This window comes from Scomber scombrus, chromosome 14 (assembly GCF_963691925.1).
Source record: "Scomber scombrus chromosome 14, fScoSco1.1, whole genome shotgun sequence".
NCBI lineage: Eukaryota > Metazoa > Chordata > Actinopteri > Scombriformes > Scombridae > Scomber > Scomber scombrus.
The window spans coordinates 19,850,618-19,868,545 of record NC_084983.1 but is presented as its reverse complement, the minus strand read 5'-3'; the positions used below and the strand labels follow the sequence as shown (position 1 = coordinate 19,868,545).

At 38.0% G+C, this 17,928-nt stretch overlaps 1 protein-coding gene across 1 annotated transcript; it reads left to right on the top strand.

The window, feature by feature from the left end:
- Window positions 1–1,371: 1,371 nt before the first annotated feature.
- Window positions 1,372–15,107, top strand: LOC133993868 (dual specificity protein kinase CLK4-like). Its single transcript, XM_062432973.1, has 13 exons — window positions 1,372–1,444; window positions 8,383–8,469; window positions 9,460–9,564; window positions 10,201–10,375; window positions 11,699–11,765; window positions 11,992–12,105; window positions 12,326–12,492; window positions 12,779–12,873; window positions 13,052–13,181; window positions 13,273–13,355; window positions 13,525–13,604; window positions 14,404–14,494; window positions 14,579–15,107. Exons 3-13 carry the CDS (start codon window positions 9,466–9,468, stop codon window positions 14,732–14,734), a joined length of 1,257 nt encoding a protein of 418 aa, XP_062288957.1. The 5' UTR covers window positions 1,372–1,444; window positions 8,383–8,469; window positions 9,460–9,465; the 3' UTR covers window positions 14,735–15,107.
- The last annotated feature ends 2,821 nt before the right edge of the window (window positions 15,108–17,928 follow it).

Here is a 17,928-nt window from a genome sequence, read left to right as displayed (position 1 = left end):
AAGAATTTGCTTTCAGAGAAGGTGCCATTGGAGTCCAAATTGAGATTAAAGACTAAGATTGACTTTCCAGCAGGCAGCTGTTTTTTATTAAACATGCTCTGATGAACCCACTGTACACTGTACAGCCACCACAAAATGGCAGACAAGTTAGCGACAAGCTGCTGAAGAAAGTGGAAGCAGTTTAAGAGCCACAACTAATCCAGAGCTAAAAGGGCAGTGAATATTGGAACATTTATTTGTTGCCTACTGCATTTGTAAGAAGATAACCTGTTTTCTGTAATTACCAAAAGTGGTAATGTATCAGGGTTGTACATTTATGTGCTTCTTCTTCTCCCTTGCAAACTGTAATAAATGAATGCAACTTCAAAAAATAAAGTTAGTATTTTTCTTCTTCTTTTTTTTTTTTTTTTAAATTGCCCAAAGGGAAGCAAATCTACAATGAATACATTTTAAAAAACCTGTCTGTGAATTTTCAGCTTATTAGCCCTACTTCTTATGCTGTAAAGTCATAGGTTGCATTTCTAGGTGTACCTGAAGTCCCTGGTGGTCTAACATGCAGACCATGTTCTCACAACATCAACAATTTGATTAGGGCTGGCGACCTTTGCTGGATGTTATTATTATTTGTCTCTTTTGCCAGATGAAGGCAAAATGCTATAGCATTCAAACATCAATAAATTATACTCACCACAATAATTGCTATTACTGATCATGCCACTTATATGCAACAAAAGTGGCATGATCAGTAATAGCAATTATTGTGGTGAGTATAATTTATTGATTTCAGCTGGTCACACAAAGTGTAAATATGAAGAATAAACTCTGGGTTCAGCATAAACATTTTAAGACCAAAAAAAGACATGAAATGTCAAGTGCAAAAACATCATTACAAACAATTTTCAATGTCTTTAAAACAGCAGTAGAGTGCATTGACCTATGTTTACACGTGTCCAATAATTCATTATGTAACAGTTTAAACGTGACAATGTCAAGTGCCATTCATGGAGTGCATCACAAAATCTCCTGCATCACCTGCTGGAGGAAAGATCCAAATCAGACACAGTACACTATGTTTTCTCCTGTGGGATGAAAGAGGAGCCTCTGTTGGGTCAGGCCAGGGGTCGAGGCTGGAGCAGCTCCCGTGTCCCTTTTCACTGCAGCTGGCTGGGGATTTTACGGCCTAGAAGTACGCACGAATGTTCACGTCTTGGTTTTCTGAGAGACATAATATTTTATTGCACCAGGGACACGATTTCTGTCTCTCCTTGTTTGGCAGCTATGTAGTGTGGCAACAAGTGTTTGCATTCCCCCCTGGTGGGAGGCAGGGAAGAGAAAGAAGAAGAGGAGGGTAAGTTACTCAAACAGAACAGCGGGAGCCCAAACAGCACTGAGCGAAGGGGAAAGGAACAACACAAGACATCACACCTTTCCATAACAAACACAGGTAAGTGGAAAACTCATTTTCACGTAACATGGCAACAAATGTTAAGTCAAATGAATGCAAGAATCTCTCTGGGTGACTTTGAATCCAAAGGGTTTCAACTTTTGTGAGGGTTTTGAAAAGCTTAAACAAAAGAGATATAGTAAAAGTACTGCTGCCAGTTGTTTTTTGTCAGTATTCAAAACCTTTATCTGTCTAATGTTATGCAAAAAATAAATGATATAAATTAAGATAAGTAGCCTATGTACTTCCAGTCACTTTCAATACTTCAATCTATAAAGGTGAGGGGAAAAAATTCATTTATACCCCCAAAAAATACCACTGAAACCTGAATGAAATCTAGCTCTAGCAATGCAACATTGTATTTTAAGTTTCAAGTACATATCCCAATCTCAAACAGACAAGCAGTGCTCAAATTTTACCCCGTTTTCTAAAGCTTGTTTCTAAATTTTACAACTACAAACAAATATAGTTGGGTCTTTTTCACCTGTGACATTCAACAAAGCTTCCAGCAATAAAAGGGTCCATGCTTTCACCCACGATGGTTTCGGTATTTTTAGTATGCTACATGGATAAACACACTTCACTCTATCGCATGTGTGATACGTGTGGTTATGAGACATCATGCTCATTGTTAGAGCTGCGTGAGCTGCTCAGTTTGCAGAACTGACTGTTAGTTTTCTTCTTAGTGTGTTTTCAGTCATATCAGATTAATTTACACCTTCAATTTAAGCTATCACTCGCCTGTCTCAAGCATCTGGATCATAGATTATGAGATTATGTAACATTCAAACTAGCAAAGGAATAGAGCCAAAACTTTAAGTATTTTAAATCAGGTCTTAGGTAGGGCCAGTGGACAGCAGTGAGTCCGTTGGTCAGTCCTATGCTTAAATTCCACAACAAAAAGTTCAATAATCAAGTAAGCTCTGGTTTCCCCTTGATCATGTTTAGGTTTCATCTTGATGAAATAGATTCAGTTACATAAGTTACAACAGTTTGAAACATCACGAGAGAGAAAGAGAAAGGAGTCAACCATCCCCAAGAGCATTGCACTATGACACAGCTACTCACAAAAGTAAAATTATATATGTTTAGCTTTGTGAAGTCTGTTTAATAAAGTCTAACCATAGCAAATTAAAGGACCAGTGTGTAGGATGTAGTGGCATCTAGCTGTGAGGTTGCATTTTGCCATCAAAATGTCTACCCTCCACACATACTGTACATTCTTATTTTAAGGTTACGATACACTAATAAAAACATACTTTATGTTCCATTTATATATTCCATTATATTTAGTTTCTGCCAAGTCTGTTCCGCTGGATGCCACCAAGTTCTACACACTCATGCCTTCAAATCAATTAATTTTCCATTTGGATCAATTTTGGAGCACTTTGCTGCTATACTTTTGTTTCGAATGCTACAAGAAAATCTCAGAATAAATGAGAGCTCTGATTTGATGACTCTGGCTACTATGTTCTCTCTTATTTTTATACTGACAAAGTTAAGATGTTAATAATCAAAAGACATAACTAAACCTGACAGTATCGCTTTACCGATTAACATTGACTTACAATGATAGTATGATATAAATAGTATCTTTATATAATATAGGTTTATCAGGTGCACTGTTTACAACCATAATTATGAACATTTTCCAGCAGAGGGTGCCCCCCCCGCATGTCTATATATCCCTGCCTCTGCTGAGTTATTTTTATCCCCAGTGGGAACAACTTTATCCCCCTCATAATGATTTACGCTGCTTCAACCGCAGACCATATAACATATCTATAATAAAAATGGGCTATTTAAAAAAACAAAATCCAAGCAAAGCTCCTCAACGTGAGAACAGTCTGTAGTGCAAACAACGATAAAATCAGAAATGGACTTTCTGTGTCGGCGCTCATGTGACGGTAGAGATGACACTGCATCTGGGCTACGCGATGATGAAGTAAATGTATAAGGGGTTTCCTCGTCCCTGCTCAGAGATTTGTAGATATGTGTGAAAATGCTGTGAATGACCCCTCCACACAAAAGTATTAAAAGAAATGCAAAGAGCTGAATTAAACATTGACCTGCAAGAATGACATTAAATGTTTTGGCACATCCGTATCAAGGACAGAAATTGCCAAAATCAAAAATAAATAAATGTTAACAGTTTGAGTGATATATAAAGTCTGTATTATGTGTAGTTTGGAAAATATAGCGATATGGGGCACTGAATTTGATTAAATTACTGTGTACTGTGACATTTACTGTCAGACCACAAATGAGACAATAATAAGCACAACACACCAACTCTCTCACATTCTCTTCTTTACTGTGTACTCCTGCTCCAGATGAATAAACGGAAAGCAGCTGTCGGATGTTTTAGACGCAAAGCAGTCGTCTGGCAGCTTAGGAATCTCGTTTTGTTTTTTTCTTACTTCCTTATCAAATCCCTTTTTCCAGGACTCCGGCTGCTGCACCACCACATGCCAATCACAGTACACTACAGGACAGATAGACATGTTGCTGTAGTCCACCATTTGACAGGCAGTTTCAGAACGTTTTGGAGGTTTGCACCATCCACCTGCATTGGCTGCTTTTGCCTTAGCTCTTAGCACCAACACGGCAATGGGTTGCCCTGTGATTATTATTGTTTTTATTTTCACATGATGCAAACCTACAAAATGTCCCAAAACTACATTTCATTTTTGTGTGAATTCCTGTCTGATTTGTGGTCCAATAAACAGTAAATTCATCAAATAAAGTGCCCCATATCACTTTTTCCAAACTACACATAATACAGCTTTTATGCTTTACTCAAACTGTTAATTAATATAAAAATGGAATATTAAATGGGAAAGTAAATAAATAAGGCAATTTATACAGAGGTAAATAAATACTGAAGTAAATTAAATAGAAATAGAAATGTATGTCAAATTTTATCCATTAATTAATGCCTACATTTATTTGTTATATTTTTGGTGCATTTAATGGCATATTTATTTATTTATTCCAACATGTTATGGCAATCCATCCAGTAGTTGCTGAGATATTTCAGTCTGGACAAAGGACAGACTGACATTACCATCTCTAGAGCCACGTCAAAACCCTGGCTAAAAATACTGATCTACAATTACTTGCTCTTTCTTCTTATTCACTCTAAAAACAAAAACAGTAGGGGACAAGAACTGAGTTGATCCCTAAAGGGATATGATGAGCTTATTTACCAAACCAGGAGAACAACTTTGACTCAATAATGACTGCAACCATTGAAGAAAATAATCAGTGATGCCATTGGTCGTTACAGTTGAAGCCCTGTGAAATCCTCCACACTCGCAGCATTGGTTTGTGAGTAGTGAGTGTTGGAGGATCTTAAGTGAGTGACAACGGTCCTACACGTTGTCAGCAGGACTGAGTTATCCTCAGTGCTGATTTACACTGGATCGAGGCAGCTGGAGAGGCAGATCCATTCCTGAGTGCAGAGTGGAGGAAAGCAACACTCTGGAACGACTATCCCTCCTTCGCATTGTTGGCTATAAAAAGAAAAGACCTTCAGCATCTCATAGGCTAGGCAACAAAAACATAAATGTTTCAATATACATTAGAACACAGTAAAAACACAGCATATATAAAAATGTAAGCATAAAATAGCTTTTTTCTAAGGAAAATATTTTGAAATATTAATTTGTGAGGGAAATTCTTGCTAAAATGTACATATTATAATATATATTAGAAATATTTATGTTGTAAATGGCACTGACCTTTAACACCTGCTGCAGTTAATAAGACATACTGGAAGTATAATGTAGATATACAACAGGAGTATAGGAGGAGGTGTTGAAAAGATGAATAAGAAATAACACTGAGAGGGAAAGAGGCCCCCTGTGAATGGCATGTTTGCTATTTGTGGAAGAGAGATGGGGAGTGAGAGAGAGGTTTTCCTCACATGAGGGTATGGTGCAGCAGACGCATTGACAAGTGTGATACCCAAGGCCCAATGAATGCAACAAATCTGCATGCCATCTCGCTTGCCGCAGAAAACTGTAAGCTTGTAGACATGCAGTTGTCAAGATATCAATCAACTCAGGAACATCAGATTTAGCCTCTTTCATTTAAATACTTTTATTTTTGGAAACACAGTTTACAGGCAAGGTATATTCTATATGTTCCTTTTTGTAAAATTCCATTAAAAGATCAAACCTGACAATGAATTGATCCTAACAATAATTTTCTGTGTAGCCAGAGTTTGATATACCATTTTCCTCTGTGCCCATTATTGTCCAAAGACTATTAAAATACATCAATGAGTCACACTGTTGGACTGGGTGTCTGAGTAAATCCCACATACATTGTCCTGTTGCCAGAAATACTTACTAGAGCTTCTAATTCTGAGAATAATCACCCCCAAAATGCAGAATTTATTTCAGTGTGTGTAACATTAGCCAGTGCCCAGCTGTTTTTAGGAAATTGTCTGAGTTTTAAAAAACTATTTATGTCTTCAGGAACCAATATGCTTGGGGCTGAGTGCCACAGACAAAGTTGGAAAGTCAATAAGTATTGAGAGATGGACTGAAATATTGTTGACCTTGATCTTTTCATGGGATTTGCTGACAGCAAGAAGAGCACAGGATGGCAGCCTTCACCTTTAATATACGATGAGGTAGATCACAATGTACAGTATGCAGTTCAAGTCCTGTATTTTTAACTGGTGAACTATGTAAGCCTATCATGTACAATAAACCACAAATTGTGAGTCATTTTGCTAAATTGTGTCTTGTTTTATCCCTGCCGTTTCCCAATAGCCTTGAACTTAGATGTGATGTGCATAAAATTAAGTCTATTATATACCAACCAAGCAGCAGCTAACACAGCTTGACTCTGAAGCCAAAGTAGACACACTGTATAGTGCCACTGACTGCTGCTAAACTGACTCCCATTAAACTTCTCTGTCAGTCATTTTCTTCAAGAGTCCTTATGGTCTCTATGTCTAAATTCGAGCCCTCTAATAAGTGTGCTGGTGGTCATTTTGGAAATTATTGCTCCATTGCAGCTTGGTATTCCCAGTAAACTAGCGTTAGCTTCCGACAGGTTTAAGCTCCTACGCCTGATGTTGGTCTTGTCTAATTGGCTAAAAGGCTCACATAAAGAGAATATCTCTGTGCTGCTGCTAGGCTGTTCAATAAGTCTGAGTCACACAAGCCTTTGACAACATCAATATATACTTTGATGCATATTTCAACTAAACATATGAGGGAAAAAAGGTACATACTGTAACCTTAATGCAGTTATTCTCAATGTATTTCTTTACACTTGGTGAAAGAGCTGCATGCTAATCATCAAATGACACCAATAAATCAAAATCAAATCAACAAAGTCAAAATCAAGCAAAATGTACCTTTCTAAAACCTCATACATTCACTTCTATACAATATGTTCTATTCATATTATCATTTTGATATCTCTATTCTTGTTTCTATTCTATTTTATGCTGACATATCACGTGACTGCTCTATTAACCTAATTTCCCCACTGGGACCATTACAGTTTCATGTTATCTTCTCACCTCTCTGGAAGCTGCTTTGCTCAATGGGGGGTCGTAACTAAGCCTTCACCAAAAGGCCAGGGAAAGCCCTGGAGATAGGGGCGCCAATAGTTTGTAGGTTGGAGGGGTCTTAAACTATGTATAGCTTTGAAAACAGAGAAGAGAGCATCGGAGTGGAGGAGACAGGGAAACCTTTGCCCCAAGGGCCATGGAGGGAGGCTTTGAATGCCAGGCAGAGCTCAGTGACGACTTAAGAGCTGTGAAGTATAAGCTTCTTCTGTTTACAGGGAAACGTGACATTTCAGTGGAATTTATCTTGGCCTAGATTAAACATTGTAGCTTTATAAAATGTGTCTGGACAGAAAAGAATAGAAACGTAACAGAGGGTGTTGAATAATTTTTGACCTCTCTTAGGAACCCAATCTTCATTAAGGTGCAGCAACAGTTCTTGTAAGTTATGATGCTCCTACCTAATTGTTTTTCAACTACTTTACTTGTGCTAGTATGGAACAATGTGATGTTAATTCAGAATACACTTACAAGCGTTAACAATAATAATGGTCAGTCATCAATTTGTCGTCTTTGTCCGGAGTGAACTATCTACTGAATGGATTCTCAAGTAATTAATCGATAAATAATTATTTGTTGATTTATTGACAATTTCTGCTAACACTAACAGCAGGTCAAAATGTACACATATAAAATGCTTTATAACTAAATGAACAACTTATAATTATTATCGCTAGCATGATGTGTACAGTTTTCATACTGCTGCTCTGTCAACATGCCACAGGTTAGCATTCTGTCATTAGCTACGGACATGCTACGGTTGCATACAGCAACAACAAATTAATTATTTTTTTATTTTTTTCTGGGCAGTTATTTGAAACATACTGTACACATTTATCATCAGCAAACAAATATTCTTACAGTACAACTGACTGAAACATACAAACAACCTGCATTATGTAAAATCCCAAAAGATCTCCCACAGTATTATTTACATAAATACATACATGTACACAAATATGTAAATACATGCATGGTACACTTAGCCTCAGTCACCTACAAATAAATGTCAACAAAGATAAACAAAACTTAGCCTAAACAACCATTCCCACATATTTACCAATTTAGAATTCAATGCTATGTACATTAGCATTAGCATGTCAACATGCTTACTGTTGCTAAATTTAAACACGCTAATGTTACCATAGGTCATCTGTACCTGTCTTAATGTTAAAGTACAAAGATGTTTAAGTAGTCAAGTCCACTAACACAGAGCTGCAAAATATAAACCAGTCAGATCTTTTCCTCTGGCATCAGAGGAAAGACTGAATTGTTTTGCTCTTCTAGTCATAAAAACATCATATGAACCTCATCTGCGTGTTTCTCCTTCTTACCCAACCCGCAGTCGCTAGATCTACCAGAGGCTCTACATGGTCCAGTGTGGAAAATAGCACCATGGGCAGAACAGACGACAACTTTGGTTCCTGGATAGGTACTTCCACATAAATGTTGACCATATATATCATGTTTGTCGTGTGAAGTCCAGCTCACATTGAAGTCAGTAGGTGGACGCAAAGGCACAAGATGCTAGCCCTATTCTGGTCTCATCATCTGCGTGTGAGTCAGTTCTGGATGGTTCCCATAGAAAAGCTCAAGGAAGCGGCCACCCATGAGTCTTAGCAGAGGTTGGAAAGTAAACCCGTCGAACATTTGCCAAACCAACTAGTCTTCTTCATCCTTGAAATCTTTTGTCTTCTAAAACATAAAAATACTTCCCATACGGTATAAATATCACCGTTGTTGCATATTATATTTTTTTGTTTTATTTTTCCTAGAGAAAAAACTTTAAGAATGAGTACTGAGTGGTTGGTTTTTCAAATGTACATCTAGTTAACTAGAGTTTCTAACTGAGCCACCTCTGTTAACCAGCAGCTCACAGTGGCTTTTCTCTAAAGCATTCTTGTCTGTCTTCCAAGAAATGGGTAAAAAAAAAAGCCCTGAATGAGGCTAACAAGATGCATCAAGAGAGATAGATTCCCCTCCAGAAGTAAATGACACTTTTTTATTCATTTGAAAATAACCTCATTTTGTCTGTCTTAATTGTTCCATATCTGCTAATTACTCTACAAAATTCAAGAATGAAAGTTAAAAGGAGTTATGGAAACAGTGTGTATATTATTATTTTACTGCCAAAAAATTGGACCTAATTGATTGCCAATCAGTTGAGTTGAATAAAAGTTTGTTTAATTTTAACTCTTACTGAAGTGAATAAAGAAAATACCTGACAATGTATTTGAATATTCATCACACATGACCTAATTTTTTTCTTTATTGTGCAAAGCTATTGATGCTCTAAGTAGGAGTATATCAGTGTGTTTTTCATAGTTTTTTTGTGTGTGTATGGTTTCACTAGTTTTTACTGTAACTGTTAATGAACCCACAGAGCAAGACATCATTGCTTTGTTTCTCTATCTGCTGGTAGACGGTGATGATGATCTGCATACTGGCGGAAAGACTGAAAGCTGCAACCAGTGCAACCACCACACCTTCCCAGAGATTGGTAACTCTGTACGATAGTCTTCCTCCTGTAAATATTCTTCTCGCCTCCATTTCTCAGATTCTGTCTGGCTGTAAGGTCAGAGGTTTTGACGGGAGGGTCTTTCAGTTTTAGTTTTCTACATCTTGGGTTGGACCTTTTAAATGAATATATTAAGGTGTGTATTTATTATGAATGTCTCACAGTGGTCTAAAATTGCGGTTTTATCATACTGCCTGTTTACACACTGCCAGCACCTCCTATAAACCAATCCAAGTTGAAGGAAGAAGTAATTTAAACCAACACAATAACCCTTCAATACATAGAAGGATTTCACTGTTAACCACATTTGCAGTTTATCCCAAGAAATATGACCAGGAGATCCTGTAGAATCTTTAACATGTCTTCGAAAAACCATGCTTTTTTAAAATAGACATCAAATCTCAAACCACACACTGTTTTTGTCATTAGCCGCTAAATCCACAAGCCTCTCCTCTGTCAAATTTCTTTAATAATCAGTTTCCAAAATACATTTTTCCCACAAGTTTCAAATTGTTGTCTTTCTCTTGTATTTTCTTGTCCATATGTCGGATTGTCGACCTGTGCGTCTCTTTGGGCTACATACCACCAACGCAAACACACATGACTCCTTCATCGCTTCATCTTCCACTTGTCATATATCTTCAGCTTTCAACCAATTCTGATGACAGCTCGCTCCAGCTTGAAAATGCTTGCAATGGTGAAGGTGCTGTCAATGAGGATGATAATGGAGTACAGGAGAGTCACAGGGGAAAGAGCTGTGAGGATGATGATGAAGAGGGCCACCTGGTCGATCACATTGGCGTCGTGATGAAAGAAAGATGTATGTGACTTCTATCTTTAGTGTCTTTTCTGTCCTTGTCATAGCTTTGATGTTTCTTACATCATGAAGGGCACTGTACATTCACACTACCAGCAAATCTAGAAATTGTTTTCTTTTCAAAAACCTTTTTTAATAAAAAAAAAAAAAAGGTTTTCAGTTTTTTGAAGTGAGCATCGGGAAAATATCAAAACATTATTGCATATTGTGCATTTGTAACATCTACAGCTTTTCTTCAGTGTACATATAGTGGCAGGTCAGAGCAATAAAAGGATACCAAATGACCAGAGGAATAAATACATTACAGTAAATAGAGAAGAAATCACAATAATAAAAAACAAAATATAATCAATAAAAAATTACACTAACAGTTTTAAGGCACAGTAGATACAATACATTATATTGACATAGTTTTATAAATGAGGCTAGATGCAGCCCTAACAACAAGGTTAATATTGAATGAGTTGCTGAGGTGTTGAGGGTGTGGAAGGATAAGCATTTATTTATACAGTTTCAGTCAAATTTCAGAGACTGTTTTCTGTCTCCAAGGTCATTTCATTTCCTTTGTCGGTGCAGGAAAGATGGTTGGAGGTGAAGTTGGGAGTGATGTTGCACTCACATGAATTACCACTTATCTCAAATGTATGTGAGATTTCTACAGTAAATAACTTCTCATGCAAACTGTCAGCTAGCTCCAGTTGGTGTGAGGTTGCTGGTGGTGTGAACACATAGCTTGCTGTTACACCAGATCCTATTACAGTGTGAGCCACAGCACCTCCAGATGTGGTCTGAATTTAAGGGTCTTCACAAATCTGTCCCCGTATTGCTATACCTTCACTATCAACCGTGCCGTGTCAGACCCACATCTTCAGTCCTACTAATACTGTCTGGCCTCAAAAAGACAAAAACTAATATTGCATTTCATCAAAAACTGGAGACTCTTTTTTTCATTTCTGCGACACAGTGAAGACCCAGGGAAGTTAAATTTTTGCTGCATCATTTGGCAACGGACTGTCTGTCAACACCATTAAACCACCAACTGTTCAATGCATAATGGATCGTAATACAGAAAAAATAAACCCACTGTGACTGCATTTCCAAGCAACATATGAGGACATCTTTGAAATGTGGCAGGCTTTGTCAACTTGTTATTGGTCTCGAAATCAACACTTTGAAGGATATACTATATTTTCAAGTACTTCCTGTTTATTTTTTGGCCTATTTTTGCAATAATCTCTTTTTTTTAATATTGAAAATTGCATTAGCCTCTTAAGACATTGTCGTTTACATTGCTGTCACTAATACATTTCTGTCTGTCCTTGCCAGATGAGGTGGTATCTACACTGGGAGTAGGAGCCTTTGGAAAGGTGGTGGAGTGTATTGACAGAGAAAAGTAAGCATGCATGGCTTCTAAAAGTTGCTTTTTACTGCTTTAATTGAATCTTCTTCAAACCAGTTTCCATTCATCATGCTAACACCCTGAGTTATTAGCCAACAGAAAGAAAGCACAAGCACTTTAATCATCATTTAAATTAAATGCACAAGAATTCATCTTTGAGGCATTAATGCAGGAATTTTTTCATGTCTTATCTGTGTGTAATTGTCTGTATGTTCAACAGAGATGAGCATGTGGCTGTGAAGATTGTAAGGAATATTGACTGTTTCCGTGAAGTAGCAAAGTCCGAGATCACAGTGCTGGAGGAGATCAACAGCCTGGATGACGAGAACAATTTGTGAGTATAGCTGCATCAGAGCAGCAAGAGTAAATGCTGGAGGGCTAATTCATCCTCTAAAAGCATTAAACGTCACCTTTCATGCCCTTAATTAATCCATGTGCTGTAGGTAAGAAAAGCTAAGTCATACATAAACATTTCCCTCATCTTAATTCTGCTGCTTTTCTGTTATTTAGATGTAATGCCTCATGTTTATGGATCATTTCTACTCTCTTGCCAGCGCCTGCGTTAGGATGCTTGACTGGTTTGACCACGAAGGTCACATCTGCATCGTGTTCGAGCTGCTGGGCCTCAGCACCTTTGAGTTCCTCCGAAAAAACAACTTCCTGCCATTCAGTGTGGAACAGATCCGACACATGGCCTTCCAGATCTTCAGAGCTGTCTGCTGTGAGTCCAGTGTCTGCTGCACCACCGTGGGCAAAGAGATCTGAAATATTCCACATTTTACACCAGATATATCCAAATGAAAGCAAGAAGACAATTGTTTGAATGAAAGATATAGTCCTTAAGTTTAAGTGCTGGTTGATTTGGTGACACCAGTTACATTTTCAGAAGTACAACAGGGGCAGCTGGTGTATATGTTTACATTGCAGCCAAACAAGACTGAGACTACAGGGAGCAACTTGTCATTACACTTCAAGTGCACTGATTGCGTTTTTGTGTTTTTCCACAGTTCTGCATCGTAACAAGCTGACCCACACAGACCTGAAACCAGAAAACATCCTCTTCGTCTGCTCCGACTGCAACCTGGAATTCAATGACAAGACGGTAAAAACAGACTTGAGAAATATTACTTACAGAGCCGAAATGGACAGAATTATTGATTTTTGTTCTAGAGGTTTGTACTGACACAAAATACCAACTAAAATGTGAAAATGTTACACTATCATTTCAAGGTTTTGCAAATAGTGAAGGATGTTTAGTAATGTGTATATGTGTGTGTCAGAATTGTAAGGAGAAGAAGCTGAGGAGTCTGGATGTTAAGGTGGTGGATTTTGGCACCGCCACATTTGACCACGAACACCATGAATCTCTGGTGTCGACACGCCACTATCGAGCTCCAGAAATAATACTGGGTAAACAAGCAGTCATGCACACACAACTATTAAATTGAACCAGTTAACTATGACATTAATACATGTTTGTATTTTTTTATTGTGCGCTCAGATCTGGGCTGGAATCAGTCATGTGATGTTTGGAGCCTGGCCTGCGTTCTCATGGAGTATTACCTCGGACAAACACTCTTTCCGGTACACACGCATGCACACGCACATCCACAGTCCATGGTTCTTCGGAGATGAGAGATAACTATATTTGATCTTGGTTCTTATTTTTGTAGGTGTACAAGAGCAAAACAACTCATACAAACACATATGAACACTTGTAAGCCCTGCTGTCCTTGTCTGTCTCTTGTTTCAGACCCACGACAGTAAAGAACATCTAGCCATGATGGAGAAAGTCCTGGGGCCGATTCCCCCTCACCTTCTGAAGCAAACCAGGTAAGAACAAGAGCATAACGTACTGTACAGAGAGCAAAACTCACTCCCACCTCTGCAGATCAACCCCTCTGTTACTATAATTTCTAACATCCACTTATCTACTATATTTATAAAATTGCTTTACCTAGTCAGCGTCAAGGTGGCAAAAGGGTGAGTAGATCAGTCACAAACACAGCATTATGCATTGTCACATTTGTTTATGAAAAATGAAAGACAATACAGTATATACAGTATATACATTATACTGGCCCTATATGCAGCCCCTCAGTTCATCCTCTGTCTGAAACAGGCTGCTTTAGCTCCTGTTCCTTTAAGGTTCCCCCTCCTGATGAGCCCACTCTGTTCTGACTGGTTAGCTTCCTGGTCTGGAGGGTTCTTAAACACACACATAGTAGTAGGATTTCACTAATTTTTCTTGTTCTTTACACAAAATGTCTGTCTGTATCTGTACATGTTTGAGCCAAAATCAGATCTTCAATACAGTATGAGAGTGGACAACATGACTACAGAACAGACAGCCATCGATGTCAGTTCAATGGCTTTTGACTTTTAGGGAGCTCTTTTTCATATGTTTAGCCCAAGTTTTGGAACTTTGACCCTGCTTAACATAGACATCCAACATTGAAACAGTATATAAATGAGAGAAAATAACTATCAAGGCATAAGATGTCCCTTTAATGTTCTCTCCACAACCGTGAATTGGACTTGATGTGGAGTGCTAGTGGTAAGAAAAGGTGTCTATCCTACATGCAACTAACCATTGTATAACTCAAATGTATGTACTTTTTTGTGTGTGTAGAAAGCAGCACTACGTGCACAACGAGTGTCTGAACTGGGACGAACAAAGCTCCTCTGCTGAGTACATCAGGGAACACTGTAAACCTCTGAAGGTACTCAGCACTCAGATCAGCCAGCTGCAGTCATGTGGTAGAGGTTCAGCCAGCAGGAAGTAACAGTAACTGTCTGTCTCTCAGCAGTACATGCAGAGGGAGAGTGAGGAAGAGAGGCAGCTGTTTGACCTGCTCAGCTGCATGTTGGAGTATGATGTCTGCAGACGTATCACCCTGGAGGAGGCGCTGTTTCACCCATTCTTCATCCCGCTGAGGAGACAGAACCAGCAGTTCTGCTAGCATACAGACAGACAGACAGACTGACAGACAGATAGACACACAAACACACACACACACACACACACACACACACACACACACACACACACACACACACACACACACACACAGACAAACGAACATCTACCTCATCCTGTAGTTTCAGTGTAATCATTTATTAACTTTTTATAGTTCTGAGTGAATAATTTTCAGTTTGATTTACAGTGAAAACAGTTTTGGAGAGCATTCCTGTTTTTAGAAACACACTTTTTTGTCATCCTGTCATGATCCAACAATCCACATGTCATTGTAAAAAGTTGAGTTTAAGTTAGAACAATTGTGTGTTTCCCTGTATTGATTGTTAATCGATTTGTTAATACATTATTTGTGTTTTGGTGTGTCTCAATTCTGTTTTATTATAATTCAATGAATATTTTACTTCTGCTTACACACCATCAGAGGTGAGTTGCTGAAAATTGTACAAAAGTAAAGGTATTGTCATGTAAATACACATTTATATTTGAATGTTAGCTGAATGCCTAGAAAATGCAAAAAGGTTCTTTACAACCTTGTTTAGTAATTTTGTCCATAATTTCTATTGCTCATGATAACATTATATTGACCAAAGCCTTTATTTAGATCTGGCAATATGACAACATTGTTTTAACAGGCAAACACAGGCAATCATGGCCAGTCAGATGATCAGCCACATTTGTCAAGTTACATACAAGGTCACATTTTAAATTATGGGTACAGGGAGGGGGGCCCACAATCACTTTGCCAAGACAGGTTTGAAAGGGCAAAGGCAGGAAGGTAAGTCAGACACATTTAACAATGGCAATTCTGCCTGTGACTAGTAACCAGACTGCTGCCTACTGTAAAGCTAATGATGTGATGAGAAGAAAGTGCAGGGAAAATCAGGATCTGGTCACTGGCAGAAGGGAGGGAAACTGAGAGAGTGAAGATGGAGTATCACAGGTCCCACAAAGAATATGAGATGTGCATTTTCTTAGTGGTTAAGCTCTCATTAACTTCCCCTCGAAGGAGTCCCAATCACCAGTCTTACCCTCTGAAGTTACAAGTGGACATGATGTATGGTCCCACATGATATTAAATTTAGAGAGGAAGTGAAGGACGCAAGAAGAAGCCTGCGTAACGTAAAGAGGTCACACAAGTGAGCAGCAAACTAACAAAAAGTACAGCACCTATAAAAGTGTTTCTAGATAGACTTGAGATGGGGTTTTTTTCCGTTCTTGTAGCAACACTAGTATTGATACTCAAAACAAGATTCATATTTGCAGTATTGATATTTTAAGGACAGATCCAGCCTCACTATCTGACTTGTTTTTAGTGATGTCCATTTGTTCCAGATCTCAGCATTGACTCTGGTGGATTATAATTGTATTATTATTGATAGAAATTATGACTACAAAACTACAAAATTAAGTCCAACATTGTATGTTGTCCCAAACTAAACTACAAAAAACCCACCTTGCTAAAAGCTCACATCAACAGCAGGACATGACACAAAAAAAAATGACCAAAGGTAAATTAACCCTCTTTCAATCTCAGCTGATTAGACTTTAGGTAGACACTGCAGTCTGTCACACAAAAGTAAATGTTAGCTATCCAACCCAACCTAGAAATCATCCACATCAACTGCTATAACTGCTTTGTTGATACACACAGCTGACACGTAAAGTGAATGATACTTATCAAGATTTAAGCAGGCAAGGAAGTTTCCATGACTGAATAGTTATCCAACTATAAAATATAATGTTTCCCAGATAGCAGACAAGCCTGCTGTTTATCTGAGGGGCTGCAATTACACATCAATTTAAAGCTACTAAATCACATGGACGTAATAAAGCAGTATAAAACAAAGCGGCTCTGAGGCACGCAATATATGTATAATGTCATGGGTTCCTGTCTGTCTCATGACCTTTGCTAGATGTTATCTGTGATCTGTCCTGGCTGATTTATTTGGCATCAGACATCATCACAAATCTAAAAAACAGGGCATTTTAGAGAAAAGTTGGGATTGAAATGCTGGGTGAAAAAAATATAACTCTGTCATTTGGTCTCTGTGAGGTTGTGGTCTCATTAAGGGATTAGATACAGAACCATTCAGCTCCTCAAAGCTGAAAATCCTTCATATGTTAACTAAGACACAGGACTTTAGCTGAGTTGCTCTCAGACTGTACAACTTGTTCTATTTTTTATTCGTAAATTTTAATATTTTCATTTCACATTGTATTAGTTATTCTTCTCGTATTTCTGTTGTTTTCTTTTTTACCTGGTTGGTGTTGAATGTTTTGTATTTTAGGACTGCCTTTTCCTCTAGTGTTTCCTTTATTAATGAACACACCAAAACAAATTAGTGGCCACCATCAATTCAACTATTTAATCTTGAAACCTCATTCTTGAGTTTCTACCATAGTTTTCTTGACACAATTACACCTGAGTGCTCATGTACCAATTTACATCTTGTTGTGTGATTTCAAAAATTATATAAATGTGACAAAACCCTTGAGTGGCTGGTGCAGTTATGACCTGTCAGGATCAAAGGAAGAAGTAGTGTGCTACTGTTAGCATTGCAAGGTCATTGTTTGAAGTCAGCATTTTGTTGTTGTATTTTATTGTTGGAGTTAATGGTTTCTTATTTCTTGTGAGTCAAAATTGGTTTCTTTACCATGATATTGTAGCCATGATGTCATAGGTCCCCTAACTTTATTGAAATAATACTTTGTTTCACGCTTTTTCCTTTGTTTAACAGTATACAGACAGGAAATGTAGGGTTATATGAAGTGCTGGGAGTTGAGTTGTGGACATTACACCACCGGTGCACCCCCAAAGTGGTAATTTTAATCCAAACCACAATGTTTCTCTAACCTTAACCAAGTTTTTGTACCTAAACCTAAATAAACCATAACCTTCCCTGTGTACGATCAGAACATGTTTTTATCTTTGCGGCGGTGATTTATAATGGTTTTGGAAGGCACAGACAAATTTCATTGTTCTGCCGATAGGAACGATTAGAAAATGTTTCTGTGTATCGTTACGAATGGCAAATGTATTTTGTTGTGGAGGACTTGTTTGGCATGGATAGTAGCCTGGTAGAGATTCCAATGTTTTAGAAGTGCAGGCATTCATGTTATTGGAAAATTCACAAAATTTGTATGACTGAGGATTTGGTTGTGTGAGGCATTAAAAGA